This window comes from Cygnus olor, chromosome 10 (genome assembly GCF_009769625.2).
Source record: "Cygnus olor isolate bCygOlo1 chromosome 10, bCygOlo1.pri.v2, whole genome shotgun sequence".
In the NCBI taxonomy this organism is placed as follows: domain Eukaryota; kingdom Metazoa; phylum Chordata; class Aves; order Anseriformes; family Anatidae; genus Cygnus; species Cygnus olor.
In genome coordinates, this window is record NC_049178.1 from 17,034,103 (window position 1) to 17,050,976 (window position 16,874).

General features: G+C 39.4%; 1 protein-coding gene across 1 annotated transcript; it reads right to left on the reverse strand.

Annotated features, from left to right (window-relative positions):
* Positions 1-263: 263 nt before the first annotated feature.
* TMF1 (TATA element modulatory factor 1) lies at positions 264-16,631 on the reverse strand. Its single transcript, XM_040568464.1, has 17 exons — positions 16,378-16,631; positions 13,412-14,643; positions 11,859-11,962; positions 10,884-11,010; positions 10,516-10,621; positions 9,744-9,886; positions 9,049-9,215; positions 8,722-8,878; positions 8,148-8,240; positions 7,815-7,971; positions 7,194-7,386; positions 6,235-6,304; positions 6,064-6,156; positions 4,869-4,979; positions 4,088-4,234; positions 3,486-3,611; positions 264-2,647 (listed from the first exon to the last, which is right to left on the reverse strand). Exons 1-17 carry the CDS (start codon positions 16,517-16,519, stop codon positions 2,504-2,506), a joined length of 3,312 nt encoding a protein of 1,103 aa, XP_040424398.1. The 5' UTR covers positions 16,520-16,631; the 3' UTR covers positions 264-2,503.
* Positions 16,632-16,874: the final 243 nt, after the last annotated feature.

Below are 16,874 nucleotides of genomic sequence, written 5' to 3' on the forward strand. Positions count from 1 at the left end.
GTCCGAATTCGGCATGATCTTTAATCCCATTACCGCTGTGAATTTATAAACAGGCGCGGCTCTTGTACCTAAATACGCATGACGCCACACGATTAACCGAGGGGTGTAGCTCTAGTTAAATCCAGAGTACCTGGGATGTAGCTGACAGCCCTTTCCAACCTCAGTGTTTCCCTTTCATACCACTAAGTTCATACATACCTACCAAGACGAAAAACCTACAAAAAACGTTTTACGTCTTTGTCAAAGAGAATCAGAGCACACCCTTGGCGTAAAATTTTATTTTACCCTGACCCGTGCTTTTTACAGTTTATACACATTTTACAAATAGAAACCAAGGGTTCCATTTTCACCTTGTGATAAACCATGTTGTTTCAAGGATCTTTATAGCCCTTAGCAAAACATACATAAAGTGTAACAAAGTTGGAACAGGAAAAAAAAATAACAGAACCAACCCTTGCTCTGATGAATGGATACATAGGATTTTTAACATTTGCTCCTTTGTTCATAAAGGATGCAACACCATGCCCAAGGAAACCTGTACCAGTGTAGCCTGTACCTCATCCAAACCCACCCACACGAACAGAGGCCTTTCCACTATCTACCAAGGATGAGAAACTAACAGTATACTTTGAGTAAGCTTTCAAACAATATTTCTTTTGTACTTGCCTAGGCAGTGAGAATGAGGTGTAAATTAGTCGCTTCCCCAAGAATGGGTTTTGTTTTTCAAGAACTAGATGAGCTTCTAACAGGTGCACATCATAATTCTGACTTAATATGCCACAAGCCAGTAAGTTCAGACAAATGTTTTTAGGGTATTGGTTTGTTTTTTCCTCTTAAATTTAAAGCACATTAAGCACACTGCAATATGATGGCAAGGTTTTAAATTGTTAACAAAATGGTTTGACCTTGGTTTCCAAAACTGAAACTAAGACAGCAAGAGGGTAGATTCTGCCCACCATCACCCAAAAAAAAAGCAGTCCTTTATTTAGGGAAGTTAAAATTTCTGTGACAGATGGCCAGTTAAGGTAATTTTTAGTGTTCTTGCTCTATTGATTTATTGAAATCCTCAGAATACGTCTGAATGTCACACTGCACTAGGTTGTTCCACAAACTTACCCTCGCTTGTGTAAATCCAGTGACTTAACTGTTCTCCTAATAAGGAATAAATCTTTCACAGGCAGATGAGTTATATTACTGAGAGGCTTTTCTCCAAAAGCAGCTTCTCATCACTCACGTCCTTTGTCTCTTTCTGTCCACTGAACACACAAGCAGGAACAGAGCTCTCTAACACAAGTTACAATGCAAACGAAACCCCTCGCTGTGGAGGCAATAGCATGATAGGCAAAGAATTTAAACTGCAGAGTATTTCACATGAGTGCCTATCACAGCCACAATTCTGAGATAAAGTGAAATAGTTGCTGTCTGGAATGCAGAGGAAGATGCAAGCTTCTTCCCCCGTTTCTCAGCATTCCCAAGGGTCCAATTCAAAAGTTTCCTCTGACATGACCCAAAACGCAGCTAAATGTCAAGCCACGTGGATGCTATTTAACCAATACTTGACTTAAAGAACAGCATGAGAAATACTTTGCAGCCACTGGAGACTTGCTTGAAAACTATATTAAGCCACAGCACAGTTTTGCAAAAGTCTAAACCTTGTTATTTATATACAGGGAACGATTACATGAGAGCAGCAATTATTTCATTAAAATATTTTTCAGCATTCTTCTGAACTGTTTTAGCTACTGTTAAAAGTCAGCACCCAACCCTAGAGCAAATATTGAATACTTTGTATTTTGGATGTTATTTAACCACATTTAGAATTACAAGCAGAGCAGCTGTCTAGACAGCTCATGAGATACAACACAAGCAATAGACAGATGAAACTTTATAAATTACAATTTCATCTTAAGTGTCACGCTCTGCTTTAGAGGACTTTGAAAAAATTGAATTTGGATGACTATTTTACACTATAGAACTATTGTCCTATCACGTTCAGACACTGCAAGTACAAATATAAGATTTTCCTTTCATAAAAATATCCACCAATTATGTTTCAGACAGCAAGCCGCTACTATTTTGTTATTAAAAGTTAGCCAGTGAGATTTTAGAAAAACTCGTATTACGAACATGTTTAGAAAGACTTCTAATATCATTTTTCATGGGTATGCAAAGTTTACAAATGAAGGGCTGCTTTAGTAAAACTCATACCTGTCTCAGGAGGTCACGATCATCTTTCTCGCTGCTGTTTACAAGTAAAATGGTCCATTGTTTAGTAAAAACTTAAACACAGAGATGACTTTAAAAAATTTAAATATTGCACAAATAATTTAACTGCAGACAGTACAAGACACTTAAAGCATTGATTTTTTTTAACATATGAACTTATTATATAGACATTTTCTATCATACAGTTATTTTTTTTTTTTACAAGACATTTAAATTCAGCATTTACATAAACAATTATCTATACAATCTGTTACAATATTAAGAGTTCCAGCAGGAGTTAATTTTGTCTTTGCTTTAAAAGTTCATCTATCTGAGTCTTGTACATGTTTTTCACATCCTCCAGATCTAATCGTAGTTCTTCAGCTTCCTCCGCTTTCTCTCCGTACATCTGAAGAATTGTATTGTATCTTTGATCCAAGTCCTGCAATAATGGAGTTTGTTATTTGACCATCTTTCAACTCTAAAAGTTGCTGCTAGGACAGTGTTTTTACACTACTACGGAAAACAAGCATAGTGTTAGTTTATCAAAGTGTAAGTATTTTACAATGACACTGACAATGACAGTGAACTCTTTAAAAAGACTCTGACTGTCTGAATATGGCTAGATTTATTCTCCAGATACAAGAGGAAGAGACTCCAAAGACAAAAATTCTTGACAATAAAGAATTAATGCTGGCTACAGAGGAACTATGAAAGCACTTTGAAGTTCAGTTGCCACACACATTAAAAAATAGTTAGCAAATTACACCTAAGTTTTACTACAGGAAGTACCAGCGCCTGTGAAACATTTCATGGGAAAATTTAAATTGTGTATTTATAGAACAATAATCATTTCCAAAGTTATTCCAAAACTATTTCCCAACTTAAAGTTCTGATATGCTTAGAGGATTAATATATTTGTCCCATTAACTATATCACTGCCACACACTCACTCAGCCTTAAACTCTCATAATTCCAGGCTGTTTATCAAAACACCTCCTTCACTTAAAGACTAGACTTCAAGAAAGTGTCTTATGCGAAGAAAAAAATGCTCTCTTCCCAGTTTAGCATGCAATTTCATGCACAGCAGACATTTTAACAGCTACATTTTGAAGTGACTACCAGTCATGGAGGAGGGATAACCAGATTCCAATAAATCATAAAAACCAGGTAATTTATGATTAGGAACACATTTAAGTATAACCACAAATGGATAGGGGTATTAAAAAAAAAAAAAAAAAAACAATAACACATCAGATTGACAACACAAATGCACTTACCTTTAACTGTGCACGCAATTTTGGTATTTCCCTCACTTTTTCTTCAAGTTCGTCATTTTGATTTGTTAGTTTAACCAATTCTTCTGCCATTATTGATCGAGTTTTTTCAAGGTTCCCAATTTCCAGCTAAGGGAAATATGTTTCACAATTAGAAAAAAGAAAATTTACCTTTTTTATTAAAAAAAAAAAAAGGAAAAATATTTTGAAATGGCAATTAAAGCTTTTTCTTATAAGCCAGAATGAAACAGTAATTAAAGCTTTTTCTATAAGCCAGAAAGACCATCCCCTGGAAGCACTCTCACTTTCTTCTCACTCAGATCTGATGAGTGTTGTTCCCCACCCCACCACCCTTCTTCTTCCTCCCGACAGGCAAGTTAAGTTCTTTTGATAGGTGCTTGCCAAAACAAGAGAAGAAGCAATAAACGTTTCTCTTGCTCATCGCTACACACACCTCCAGTGGCTATCCTGGTTAACAGAACTGTCAGTCTGCTCTGACTGGGACCAAGCGTTTTGAATACAAAATCAATGAAACAAAACTGACTGAATTAATGTTTAAATTTAGAAGCGCTGCATTTCATTATATAATAGAGTAACTACAGTACCTGTAGATGTGAAATCTCTCCATCTCTTAGTTTTAGCTGTGATTGAAGGTTTTCAATTATACTTGAACCTGCTCCCATCCTTATAGCCTCATAAAGATTACTCCCACTAGTAGCTATTGGCCCAAATGAGTGATCATGAGAATCATCCTACAAACAAAAGGTTAGAGAACCTTAAAACCCAACAAAACAAGTACACGCTTTGAAATCCTCCCTCTCCTTAAGTATTATTTTATTTAAGATTTAAAATTACACTGTTACTAGGCAAGCACTTCAATACTTAACATTCACTTTTAAAACAAGAGCTTAAAGTGTATATTTGCCATCTGATAGCTCCTTAGTGGCAAGCTCTCATGTCACATATACAACTATCATTTAACTTGGACTTTGATAACCGTATCCGTAGGAAAGCAGCAGAAGCAGCAGACTTCATAAAGACTGCAACAGTCGATGATATTGTCTAAGGAATGGGCTTGTGCACTAAGCCAGTATTGCTAGTAAAAAAAAAGTCAATTTGACTTCTACCAGTGTTATTCAAATTTTCTACTTGAAATTAGTCACGTGAACTCAGCACCAACGCATCTATGCATTAGTCTGCAGTAAAAAATGTCGTTTCATGCTGTCTTTCACAGATGCTTTATAGTCAGACATCTCGTAAGCAAGTTTTGTAAGTTTTTGCCTCACCTAAAACCAGTATACTCTTGAAGAGTCATTTCCAACATTAATAAAGCTTCCTGAAAAGGGAAAAAAAGCCTATCAAAAAGCCAGTATTAGTGATATATACCTGTGAGAGGAAAGACGTCTGAAGACCTGCCATGTCAACTCCACTTACGGAACTAGAACGCGAAATACTTGGAGTGCTTGAAACTGTTTCAGCTGTAAATGACTTCCGATCCTTAAATAAAACAATAAATAAACTTTAAAAAAAGCACACAAGAGAAACCCCACATCACCACCAGTTAGTTACAGAAAAGAGTTGGTAAGATGGTGAAAGATTCTGAAAAAAAAAAAAAAAAAAGAAAAGAAAAGAAAAGAAAAAGACTGCCCTTTCCTCTCCCCTCCTATGAAAAACATATGTTAAGTTCGACAATGAAGAATTATTGCGCTACTAATGCTTCTAGCCTACGCTTAACTCTTTAGACTTTTCAGAAAACAAAGACACAGAAGTTGCAAACTACAACAAAATAACTTCTCTTTCAGTAGCCAAGGGAGATGCAGAGGCAGTTTTGTACGCCCAAACACATCACAAGAAGGATGACACAATCAGAAGTAGGTCTCTTTCTGGAATGTATGTTAACTTCATTTTAGTTTGTTTGTTGTTGTTTTAAAGTTTACAAATTCAACGCTGAGATTTGTCACGTGATTGACATACCTTCCAAAGAGACTGACCTCTTTTAAAGGCAGCATCTGAAAGAATACTAGCCTCTGAAGGATAAAGCAGTCAGATTTTAGAACTAGAAGCAGTAAGTAACCAGAATAGAAACAGTTTTACTTGAATATCAACTGCTAATCAGGAGGAACAAAGTTACTGACTCTGGAGGCCCATTTTGTGACTTGTGACCTAAGCTGGAAGGCATGCGGCACATTACACACAACCATGTGAAACTCAGAACAGGCATTCAGGGGAAGCAATGCTAGCAGTATAAGCAAAGAAAACAAGGAGCTTCAGAAGAAGATGAATCCCAAAGCATTAATAAATCAGAAGATTAAAACAATCAGTATCTGTATTTTATCTCCTCTCAGGTTAACTAGAATATTCCTCAAGACTCACTTCAGTGAGTTTCACAACAGCACTTATTTCAGTGGAAATAAAAGGCAGGCACGATAAAGAAAAAGAGAAGTTCCCAATGCCTAGGTTCACAATATATACTGCACTGCTGTAAGCCCACTTTGCTGCTTGCCACAGTTTCAGATTCTAGAAAACTAGTAGAATAGGGATAGTCTCAATAAAATTGAACAGAAACATCAGTTTTTGGTACCTTCTCCTTTGCTGCTTCTTGCACAAGAATGGCCTTCTTTCTTTCCTGTTCAACCTTCATTTTCTCCATTTCTAACTGAGTAGCTAGCAGCGTCTACAAAAATGAATACAGGTTGTTAACCCCCTGCCAGCAGAGGTGTCGATAACAGTTTAAAGAGGAAATAGACAATACCTTTTCTTTCTTTGCATCTTCCAAGGTTTTTGCATATTCATCCTTGAGTCCTTCTAGTTCAACCTCGTACCTACATCGAAGAGGTACAGAAAGTGAGCGCAGAGCTGTGTGGCGTTTAGATGCCTACCACAGTCAAACCACAGCAAATTTTAATACACACACAGCTTCAAGATTTTAAAACGCTGTGAAAGTAACATGCTTCAGACAATCTTTAGTATGAAACAAAAGATCCTTAACAAGTTTGGAAGCTTTCTTAGGAGCTGTCATTTTTTTTTTTTACAGTAGCAGAAACACTCAAAAATATCTTCCAGCTTGCAAAGATTTTCTGCAGATGGTTATTGTATTGGGTATTGTTGTGGTTTAGCCCAGCTGGCAGTCAAACACCACACAGCCGTTCGCTCACCCTCCCCCCTCCCTCTCCGGGATGGGGGAGAGAAACGGGAAAGTGAAGTCTGTGAGTTGAGATAAAGACAGTTTATTAAGACAGGGAAAATAATAACAACAATAATAATAATAATAATAGTATTAATAGTAATAATGTGTACGAAATAAGTGATGCACAATGCAATTGCTCACCACCCGTTGACCGATGCTCAGCCTATCCCCGAGCAGCCGGCCCCCCCTCCACCCCGGCTAGCTACCCCTATATATTGTTCAGCATGACGTCAGATGGTATGGAATACCCCTTTGGCCAATTTGGGTCAGCTGTCCTGGGTCTGTCCCCTCCCAGCTCCTGCTGCATCCCTAGCCTGCTCGCTAGCAGGACAGAGAGAGGCTGAAAAGTCCTTGGCTTGGTGTAAGCACTGCTCTACAACAATTAAAACATCAGCATGTTATCAGCGCTCTTCTCATTCTAATCCAAAACATAGCACCCTGCCAGCTACTAGGAGGAAAATTAACTCTGTCCTAACTGAAACCAGGACAGTTATGTAATAGATAGCTTACTTCATTTCACTCACCTACTGTTTTCATCTTCCATTTTCTTCAGTTTGTTTCTCTCCACTTCCAGCTGAGCCTGAAGGCGAGTATTTTCTTGCCTTAAAAGACTATTCTGAGACTCAGTAGAAGACATCTGAATTTTATTCGACAGAAGCTCTTCTGTAGCAGCCCGTTCTCTCTCAGCAGCTGCTGCTAGAAGAGTTTGAGACTCACCTAATATTAAATAAAAAAACGTGGAATTTACCTTTTAGGCTCACACAGCTATAACGTGATCCAATTATTTATGCATCAAAATGGATTTTTGTCAGTGTTTGAGAGGCAACTTTTTTTTTTTTTTTGAAAAAACGATGGTGCTCTTTTAGTGTCTCAATGTCCATGCTTCTTTTAGATGTCCTAAGTACATGCGTACCATCACACCTCTTACTTTACACTATTTTAAAGGGAAACAGAGAATTACCTGTCCAAGAACCCCGACAAAATACCTCACACATCATTTCCTTACAGGAAAACATTTTGTGCTTATGTCTCTCAACCCACTCATATACTCCTTGGGCAAACATCAAGCCCTTTTAATTTACCTTCAGCTACCTCACATCTTCGTCAAGAGTCTCACAGCTCAGTATAAGCTAAAACCATCTTACCAAGTCTGTCAGAAAGGTTCTTTTCCAATTTTTCCCATGACGAGGTTTGTGCTCCCAGTGTGGCTTGCAAATTTTCTATCTGCCGGAGAAGTGGTCGTGTAGCAGATGTAACGCTTTGACTTAGTTCTTGGTTCCGACTTTCTGCTTCCTGGAGTCTCTGAAATCACAAATTAAACATATTAAAGCTTTAAAACGATGTAATGGATTGAAACGCTATCACACTACATCAGCTAAATACATAGGCTATTTATTAATGACGTTAGCTTTTTGTTTTCAGTTTTTAGAAGTTCTCCTTGCAGGTATGGGTTGGCATTGTCTTATTTGCTACAATACCTGTTGTAGTTCACTGATTTCCTGGCGTAAATAATCTTCTTTTCTCGCTGCCTGCTGTTCTGCACGTTGCAGCGCTAGCCTCAGGTCTGACACCTAAACAAGCAAGGCATTGTTACTAATCTCTTGCCAAACGTCACAGTGCCATCTACCCATTGCTACAGTCCTCTCCCATTTTAAAACAATGTCAGATGGGGTACAAGTTAAAGGCTTGAGTTTTGCAAGCACACAAAGTTATGTAATTTATGTATCACTAAATATTTTGTCCAATTATATTCCTTGAAATTTGCATCATGATTCAACCAATACAGACTTAAATATGCAAACTGTCAAAGCAACTTTATTTAGACAAGTAAAATTAGAAGTCTTTTTTTAAAGAAAATTAAATTCTAAAGTTTAGCACAACTACCACTAGAGGCTGAACTCAAGTTTACAGAAAAGAAATCCACTAGGTATTGCTTAGTAGACAGAAATGAGTTGCACCTAATATCGTGTCTGGTTCATTATGGCAAATGCACACCCCATCCAAGCACATCTGTTCATTCAGTAAGTTCTATTCTCCACATTTAAGACTCACCTGAATTGCCAGAGCTTCTTGTTGCTGTCGTGCCTCATCCTGGGCCTTCTCCAGAGCTAACCCAAGCTCTTCCTTTGCCTTCATTTCCCGACTTAGTGCTGCTTCTTGTGCCTCACTGTCCTTTGTAGCATTAGCTTTATGAAGATCTGCAAGTTCCCTGGGGGAGGAAGACAGGAAAGCCATGCTTTTTGCAGTTTATACAATGCCAACTGTAACTTCACAAATAACTTCATTATGTATCATTGTAGCATCTTGGAATCATCGCACAAGAAATAGACATGGAAGCTGATTGTACAGTTCAAGACAGGCACCCAAATATCTGCTTACTTGTACGCACTGTCGAGTGCTGCCTGCACGCTTCTGTTCCGTTCCTCAAGGTCTTCCACTTCTGCCTGAAGCTTAGCAAGATCCTTTTCCTGTCGCTCAACAACATTGTTCAGTTGTTTAATATTATCTCGATGCTGCTTCTCAAGGTCTTCCTTGCCATCAAGTACCTATTGGAGTGCAGACAAGCATCAGATTAATCCCAGTGCACGGGGTGGATCACGCCACCTTGAGCAAGGACAATGACAGCTGTGGTGACTGATTCAGAATTAAGTTACACAAAGTGACCGAAGCCATCTAACATCTTGCAAAAGAGAAAGGCAAGAGAAAGGCCATCTCTCCCGAGGAGGGAGCACTTCGTCACCACACAATTGCACATATTTCCTCCTGCTAGATCTTCTGCTTGCAAGTCCGTGATTCAACTCACAAACCAATCGAGAAAACTGCCCAAATTTGGCCAATACAGTTTTTTCAACTCAAATTTCATCAGTCTGACAACCAACAACACAAGTGCAAACAAGCAGCTGGAGAGAGAGATAACTGCAATTTAAAACTACTGAAATCACATCTCCGTGTTCCAGTAATACAAATTAGAAAAGTCTCCCAGGAAAGAAAAAAAAAAGGCTACCTAGAGCTTCCCCAAAAGGCTACTCTGCGGCCAATCTAAAAAGCTTTTTCAAAAAAAAGAAAAAACTCACCTGTTTTAAATGCTGCAACTCTTCTTCCAGTTCCTTAATCTTTTTGTTCTGTTTTGTATTAATATTTTCTCTTTCTTTCTCCTTTGCTCTTAATTTCTTAATCATGTTGGAATTGTGTAGCTGCTGTTTGGAAAGCTTTTCTCCTGTGAAGAAAACATACACAAAGTTAGCACATATTGCCTGTTATTCTATGAACAGTCTCCATTCACACCTTTCTCTGCCCTCCAGCCCCGTGAAAATAATAACCAAACGTATAATGAAACATTTACTTGTATTTTCATGCAAATTCTTAAGCTTCCAGTCCACCTCAAAATGACCTCACTACACTAAGCTACATTGAGATAGGACAGTCATTGAAAAGGCTTTGAAAGCAAAAGAAATCATCTTAACAGGAAAAAAAAAACATAACGGCCAGTTCATTTAATAACTATAACTTACTTCCAAAGTTAAGACGTAGTAGGGGAGATACCGTAGAAATGGCTTGAACAATGCTCTGGTCAAATCTTTACCAAATGGAACACAGAGCGCTGCACTGCACAGTGGTTTTATCTCAAGGTACCTTTTAATGCATGTCACAAAAACCATCCCTCCAGCCATCTGCATTTGACTGATGGACCCCGTTGCTCTTCGCCATTAACTAAGTAGTTTAAATGTATAGACACATCTAACATGCTTCAAATATGGTATTTTTCCCCATATAAGGAAGGCTTTTATGCTAAGACAGTACATTTCAAATTATTCTACAAAGTTTTACTTAAAAATAAAATCTTACCTTCCTCCATCAATCCTTTGATTTGTTCTTCTTTTTCTTTCAGTAATTCAGCAGTTTCATTAGTATTAAGTCTAGTAGCCAATTCTTCTTTAACAGTCTTTACTTCCTAAAGAATGGAACAAAGTACTTAGGACCATTCATTAGAATGTATTTATGGCTAGAGGCACAATTGCACTGATCACCTCCTTTTCCCCTCCCTCTCAAAAGGCTTTTCTTCAAGAACAATTTAGGCTGGGAAGGGACCTCTGGAAGTTATCTGATAAAACCTTGTATTTAAAGTAAAGCTAACTTCCCAGTCCAATCAGATTGCCCTATTCCATCAAGTTTTAAAAACCTCCAAGGATTAGTTTCATTAAAAAGCTGGTTACCTTTTTAGCTGCATCTCTTTCCTTGCACGCAAGCTGGAGCTTCTTTTCAGCATCCGCTATTCGCTGAGCAAACTCCTCTTTAAGAGATGAAATGCTACTGGTCTCTTCTTTCATTCTGAACACTTCACTACATTTAAAATTAACATTTCAGAACAGTTTCATTGTTATGTGACATCCCAAACAGTTTGCAACAGGCTGTCCCAAATGCTTTTAAAACGTGTTTATAATCTTTACATATTTTACCAACAGGTCAAAAAACACATCCATATTGGAAGTACCAAAGGTCTTTATTAACTCAGCAATTTAACAGTGAAAATAACCAAACTCTAGATTTACCTTAAATGTTTTGCTCCTTGATCAAGTTCTTTCAGAATAACCTCTTAGTCTGTACCATGTACAGGGCAAATGATTAAACTTATTTTTAAGTTAAGATCAATTTAGTCATTAAATAATATCTTCACATATTATTCATAAATTTCTACACCTCATATTTGATCAGTAAATTGGCAGATTCAACTTTTCATTTTTCATTCTAACTGAATTAAACAATTAATTCTGTTTTTTTCCTACAACCAGTCTTCCTACAATGTTTTCACTGCCTCCGTTTTCCTCAGCAAATTACTTAGTAAATCAAGCTAATCTATCTGTATCAGAGCAGTCAGTTTCCATTAATATCAAAACCCAGTCTTATAATAAAGATCTTTCTTAATATTGAAATCTGCCTCTGCACACCTGTTTCCCATCAGCCTTCCCAAAAGAGGTTTTGCCCCCAAGAAATAAAAAAGACTGCATGTGCTGTAATGGTATTTTTATTTCCACATTTCCTAAACAGGGCACATCCTTTGCAACCTTCGCTCTAGTTATAAAAGGCACCTGTTTTATCATTTGGTCACAATGATAATATTTACATTGTAATACTGTTTGTATTACAGTAAAGTTAGTTACACCAATGACTGTGTCTATTTTCATACTTACTCTTTTAGGTTATCATAAGCTTCTTCCAGGCGTGCCTTTTCTTTACTAGTACTTAATAACTGTGTTTCTCTCTTCTCCAGCTTCTCTGTTAATGAATCAATCATCTGGAAAACATTTTAACACACAAAGATCAGATGAATGGGACAATTGAAACACGAGAGGGGCAGGCTTCCCCTTCCTCCCCCCTCCTCCAACATTAAAAATTTTAGTTCAAATTCCTAAAAGAATTGAGAAGCTTAAGACAGTGAAGACGACCACATTTCTGCTACATTAATGTAGAACTAGGCAATATCTAAACACAAGATACCTGTTTACTAGAGTTTTAACAAAAAAAGCCTGCTAAGTACACATGACTCAGCTAACCTCCTCAATAAATTCAAGTTATGTTCAATTACACAAGTTTTTAAACAGAGCCGATAGCCTATAAAACTACAGCTAACATTAACCATTGAGACTCCCCACTGTGCTCCTCATACCACTCTTTACAGAATCACAGAATAATTTACATTTGAAAAGGTCTCTTCTGTGAACTGACAGCATTGGATGAGGAAAGCAAATTTCCAGGCAGAGTCAGGAGATCTTAATACATCATCAAAATTATCTAATATCAGATTTTAGAAAGCTAAGCATAGAGGAGTAACACAAACATATATACCAATACAAAGAAATGGAACAGATTTTATAAATGTCACTCAGCATGGCAGTGAAAGACAAAATCTGCTCTGGTCCATTAACAACATTTCCCTTAAACTCTTCAATAAGATCGGAAAATTCTGGTACAGCACTCCATGGAGCTTCCTAAGGAATTTATATGACATTCTCTACAATTTACACCAAAAAACGTTTTCTTTAAAATACAAATTAGACTGGGGCTTTATGAATTTCCGTAAGCAATTGCTTTTCCCTTATTACTGTTGGAAATGCTATCACTACTGCAAACACGCCTACAGAGCAATGCCAAGAGTAGGGCGCACCTACGTCAGATATTATGCAAATACACTATGTCTGAAACAAAACGTAGAAAAAACAGAGTAAAAGTTGTCAAAGCAGCTCAGAATTTAAAAACAAGAACAGAGGGACAGGAAGGTGACAGAGGAAATGGAAAAAAATAGTGCACACAAAGCTCCAGCTAAGCCTTCCACCCTCTGGAGCATCCTACTTCTCCACATCTCTAGTTAACCCATCTATTTAAGCTAGCCATCCAGATTTCTTCATATCTGTTCATTATCCATAACGATACCTACCTGCTTCATTAAAATACCTAACGTACCTTTCTTTTTATAAGAGTTTGTACCACACAAAATAACACATCTGACTTATGAAGGCTTCCTGCTTGCTAGCAGTAGTCACAATTCACAGTACTGACAATTGAACTTAAGTGAAACCCCAAATGATTTGCCCAGAAACTGCACCAGTATTCTTCCACTGCAGAACAGCAAAGAATTTTCTACAAGTTAACTCAGCATTAATCAATTCATTCGAGGTGAACCTAATACCTCTGTAATGAGGTGATGGGAATTGCATCCATATTTAAAGGGTGTGCTTGCCGTTACCTTTTTAAGCTCTTGCTTTTCAGAGTCCTCTTCCAGCAGCTTTTCACCAACATCCTGCTGTGGCTCGGTCTCCTCTTTCACAACCTGTTCTTCATCAGTTTGCACAGTAGCAACCAAAACATCTGGCTGCTCGGAATTAACAGGGGTCGCGCTTCTGCCACTCTCTTCCATCTCAGCTTCCTCAGCATGTAACACGGGACTGTCATTTAGATCTTCAGATTTACTTTTCAGGGCGTCAACCGTTTCTGTCTTTGGGGCAGAAGGACTGACAGTGACAGATGCTGAAGTACCAGCCCTGCCTGATTCGTCGTCTGAATTGATCTCACTGACACTCCTACTATCTAACGACTGTACGCTAAACGAATCTATTCTTTCAAAAGCATCTGAGGAGCAGCAGCTCTCGGTCATTTTTTGAAAGTCATCTAAACGATTATAATCCGTGCAGGCAGACGTAGATAAAAGCTGAAATGATGTCTGCATTAGGTGGAGACTGGATTTTGAATCTGCGGCTTCTTGTCTCGAACTTACTGAGCTCTCACTTATTACACTTTCGTGGTCCAAAACCTCAATGTCACTAGTTGTGGATGTCCCCGAAGAGAAAGTGCTAATTGGAGGTGATGGCGTATTGCTTTGCCTGTCCTCAGTTTTTTGCTCCTTAGTTTCCAAACCCACGTCTTTTGTACCTGCATTAAGAGACTGTGAAGTGCTATCCAGTACGCCTCCCGTTCCAACCCCCCCTGCGCTGGATTTTTCATTGAGAGCATCTTCAGGTTCTTTCAGATTTAGAGCAGACACCTTTTTGTCAGTAACCTCACCCGTGCTTTCTTCATGCTTGGCACTGAGCACAGAATTCTCTTCTAGTTTCTCCTTGGGAATATCGAGGTTTTTCAAGTCCACTAAGCCAGCTACAGAGGAATCCTTCACTTCTGCCTCTGTTGTCACGGGTACTTCCAGCTGACTGGGGTGCTGAGACTCCTGTAAAGCGCTTTTCACCTCCTCTTTGGGTCGCTGTGATTTGGCTGGAGGTTTGGACACCACTGGACTTTTCTGTATATTCTGAACGTCTGTTGGAGAGAGAAAGGCACTGAAGAAGTTTTCAGATTCATCTACTACCGTTCTCCTCACTGGTTTGGTGATTGCTGTTGGCGATATTGGCTGATTCTGTGGTTCTGTGTTTGAACTTAAACCCCAGGAAGATGTATCCCATCCTCCGCTTATGAGAGAATTTGTTCCTAAAACGATAAAAAAGAGACATGCCAAGAAAACAATTATTTTCCAGTAACTGTCTCTTTATGTGCAACAGTTCAGAAAACAATGTTTCCCATATTGTATAAAGCAAATATTAACACAAGTGCAAACAGCAACATTTTTGTTTCTACTTCCTGACAAAGCTTGGAACTGATCTTTAAACAAAACAAAAGAAGGGAGAAATGAAGTAATTCAAGGACTTAAGGACACGTTAAACAGTAACTTGAGCAAAGGCATAAAAGAAACCATACACGAATTATACCAGTAACTCCCAGACAGAATTTCAGAAGGAAAATGGAAAAAAGTGCCTTGGAAGGGGAGAAGAGCCCATGCAGCATTCCATGGCCTTGCATAAGGGCAAGTCTAAGCCTTTTCAGACACAAAAAGCAAGCGTTGCCTTTGCACAGGGAACAAGAGAGAAGGAATGCAGCCTCCTGCTTCCTGTAGGGAGAGGAGGCTAGGCAAAACAATCAGCAGAGCTGCGGTTTAGAAGTTACACAGATTAGAAAGCAAGGAACTACTACTAGGTCTTAAAATTTATCAGCCAGTAGCACACAAACACTTCACAAGTCATTACAGAAAACGGGAAAAAAGCTTGTATTGTGTATTTTAATATTATCTACAAAAAGTATTTGTAAGATTTACACTATAAGAAGAGTTCTGGCCCTTTCAGTTTGTGACAGACCTCATATTTTCCTCACACACTAAGCGACAGCATGAAGCTGACAACACACAGCAAAACTAAGATGACTGTTTCCTTCTCCTCTGGAAAATCACTGAATTGAGGAGTTCTGAAGCTGGCCTAAATCAAAGTTATCAGCCAGTTACTTCTAACTTATTTCTTTCAGGCAAAACAAAAGTAGTCTGATTTTGGCTGTTTTCCTTATGAATTACAGTAGTGCTACAGATACGAAGATATAAATGAAATTAAAAAGATAGTTTGGACAAGTTTCAAGAGATTAAGTGCTACACAAGATGCTATAAACAATTCCTGTGTAAGACACTGACAGTATGTGACTGACCAGCCCTTCCTCCCCCAAAAGTCTGAAGATATGCAAAATTGAGCATAGTTGAGTAACCTAGAAAACACTTTCAATTGTTTTAGCTTTCAATTTTCAGAAACCTCACTCTGCTGCGGGTGTACCTAGAATAGCTTCATACCACAAGTACATGAAGTTGTACATACAACTGCAGTAAGGACACTGGTTCTAGAAACCTTACTTTCCTAACTTTTACTTTATTTGTTTCTATCTTTAAGGTACTATTTATAGAAACCAGTTTTTAGCATGAGGTTGCCTTCCTGCTTGTTCATTTCAAAGTGGCAACTTTGGATTGACCATTCCTTCAGCTTCTGCGCTGGCACCCACAGGTACAAGGGAGACAGTTTTTCATCTCCAAGCCGTGCCCGTTCTTCCAGCGGTGTGCTCCTTTCAGCGGATGGCGCAGGATCACGACGTCGGTGCCACAAGAAGTGGAAACTTCACTTGGTGCCACCGGCTTTGGGCTTCTGTCCTGCTCCTTCTGTCACAAAGAACCTATGCGTGCCTCGGGAAGAACACTATTCCTACCTTTTTATTCACAGAACAGTTTTTATCACCCGTTTTCCTCACATATCTCATCTTCCTGATATTTTATCACCTAAATTCCTCAGTAAAGGGGGAAAAAGATTAGAAAACCCCGCGCAGGGGCTGGGGGGTTCGGCCAGGCCCGCCGCTTACCCTCGCTGTAGTCGGGGATGACGGCGTCGGGCCAGGGGCTCTCCTCGGCCTGGATGTCCAGCACCCGGTCGATGGACTTCTGCGCCTGCGACAGCGCCTGCTTGGCGAAGCTGGACAGCTGCGAGGCGTTGAACCAGCTCATCCTCCGGCCGGAGCAGCGGCCCCGGGCCCTCGGAGCCCCGCTCCCGGGCAGCGGCGGGGCCGGCGGCCTCGGCCTGCGCTGGGCTGGGCTCGGCGCCTGCGCGCCCGCCCGCTCCACGTCGCCAAGGGCCCGGCGCGCAGCCGCCCAGCGGCCGCCATGGCGGGCGGGGAACGCCGCCCTCGCTTCCGCCTCCGTCCTGTCATGGCGGACGGGTTGTTGCCGACCGCCCCGTCCCCCGGCTGTCACTGACAGGAATTAAACGCACTTCGACCCAAAAAAACAAACAGACGCTCGTCTAAACCTCGCCCTTTAAAGTCACTGCTCCCACAGCCTGCGCTGTGCCTCTTAGCGCTTC

Bases quoted from the DNA above. Each gene is read 5' to 3' on its own strand.
- TMF1 (XM_040568464.1), bottom strand. From the start codon at position 16,519: ATGAGCTGGTTCAACGCCTCGCAGCTGTCCAGCTTCGCCAAGCAGGCG. The intron at 14,644-16,377 runs GTAAGCGGCGGG...TTATCGTTTTAG, and splicing joins CATCCCCGACTACAGCGAGG to GAACAAATTCTCTCATAAGC. The intron at 4,980-6,063 runs GTACCAAAAACT...GTTTTATTTAAG, and splicing joins AAGAAGCAGCAAAGGAGAAG to GATCGGAAGTCATTTACAGC.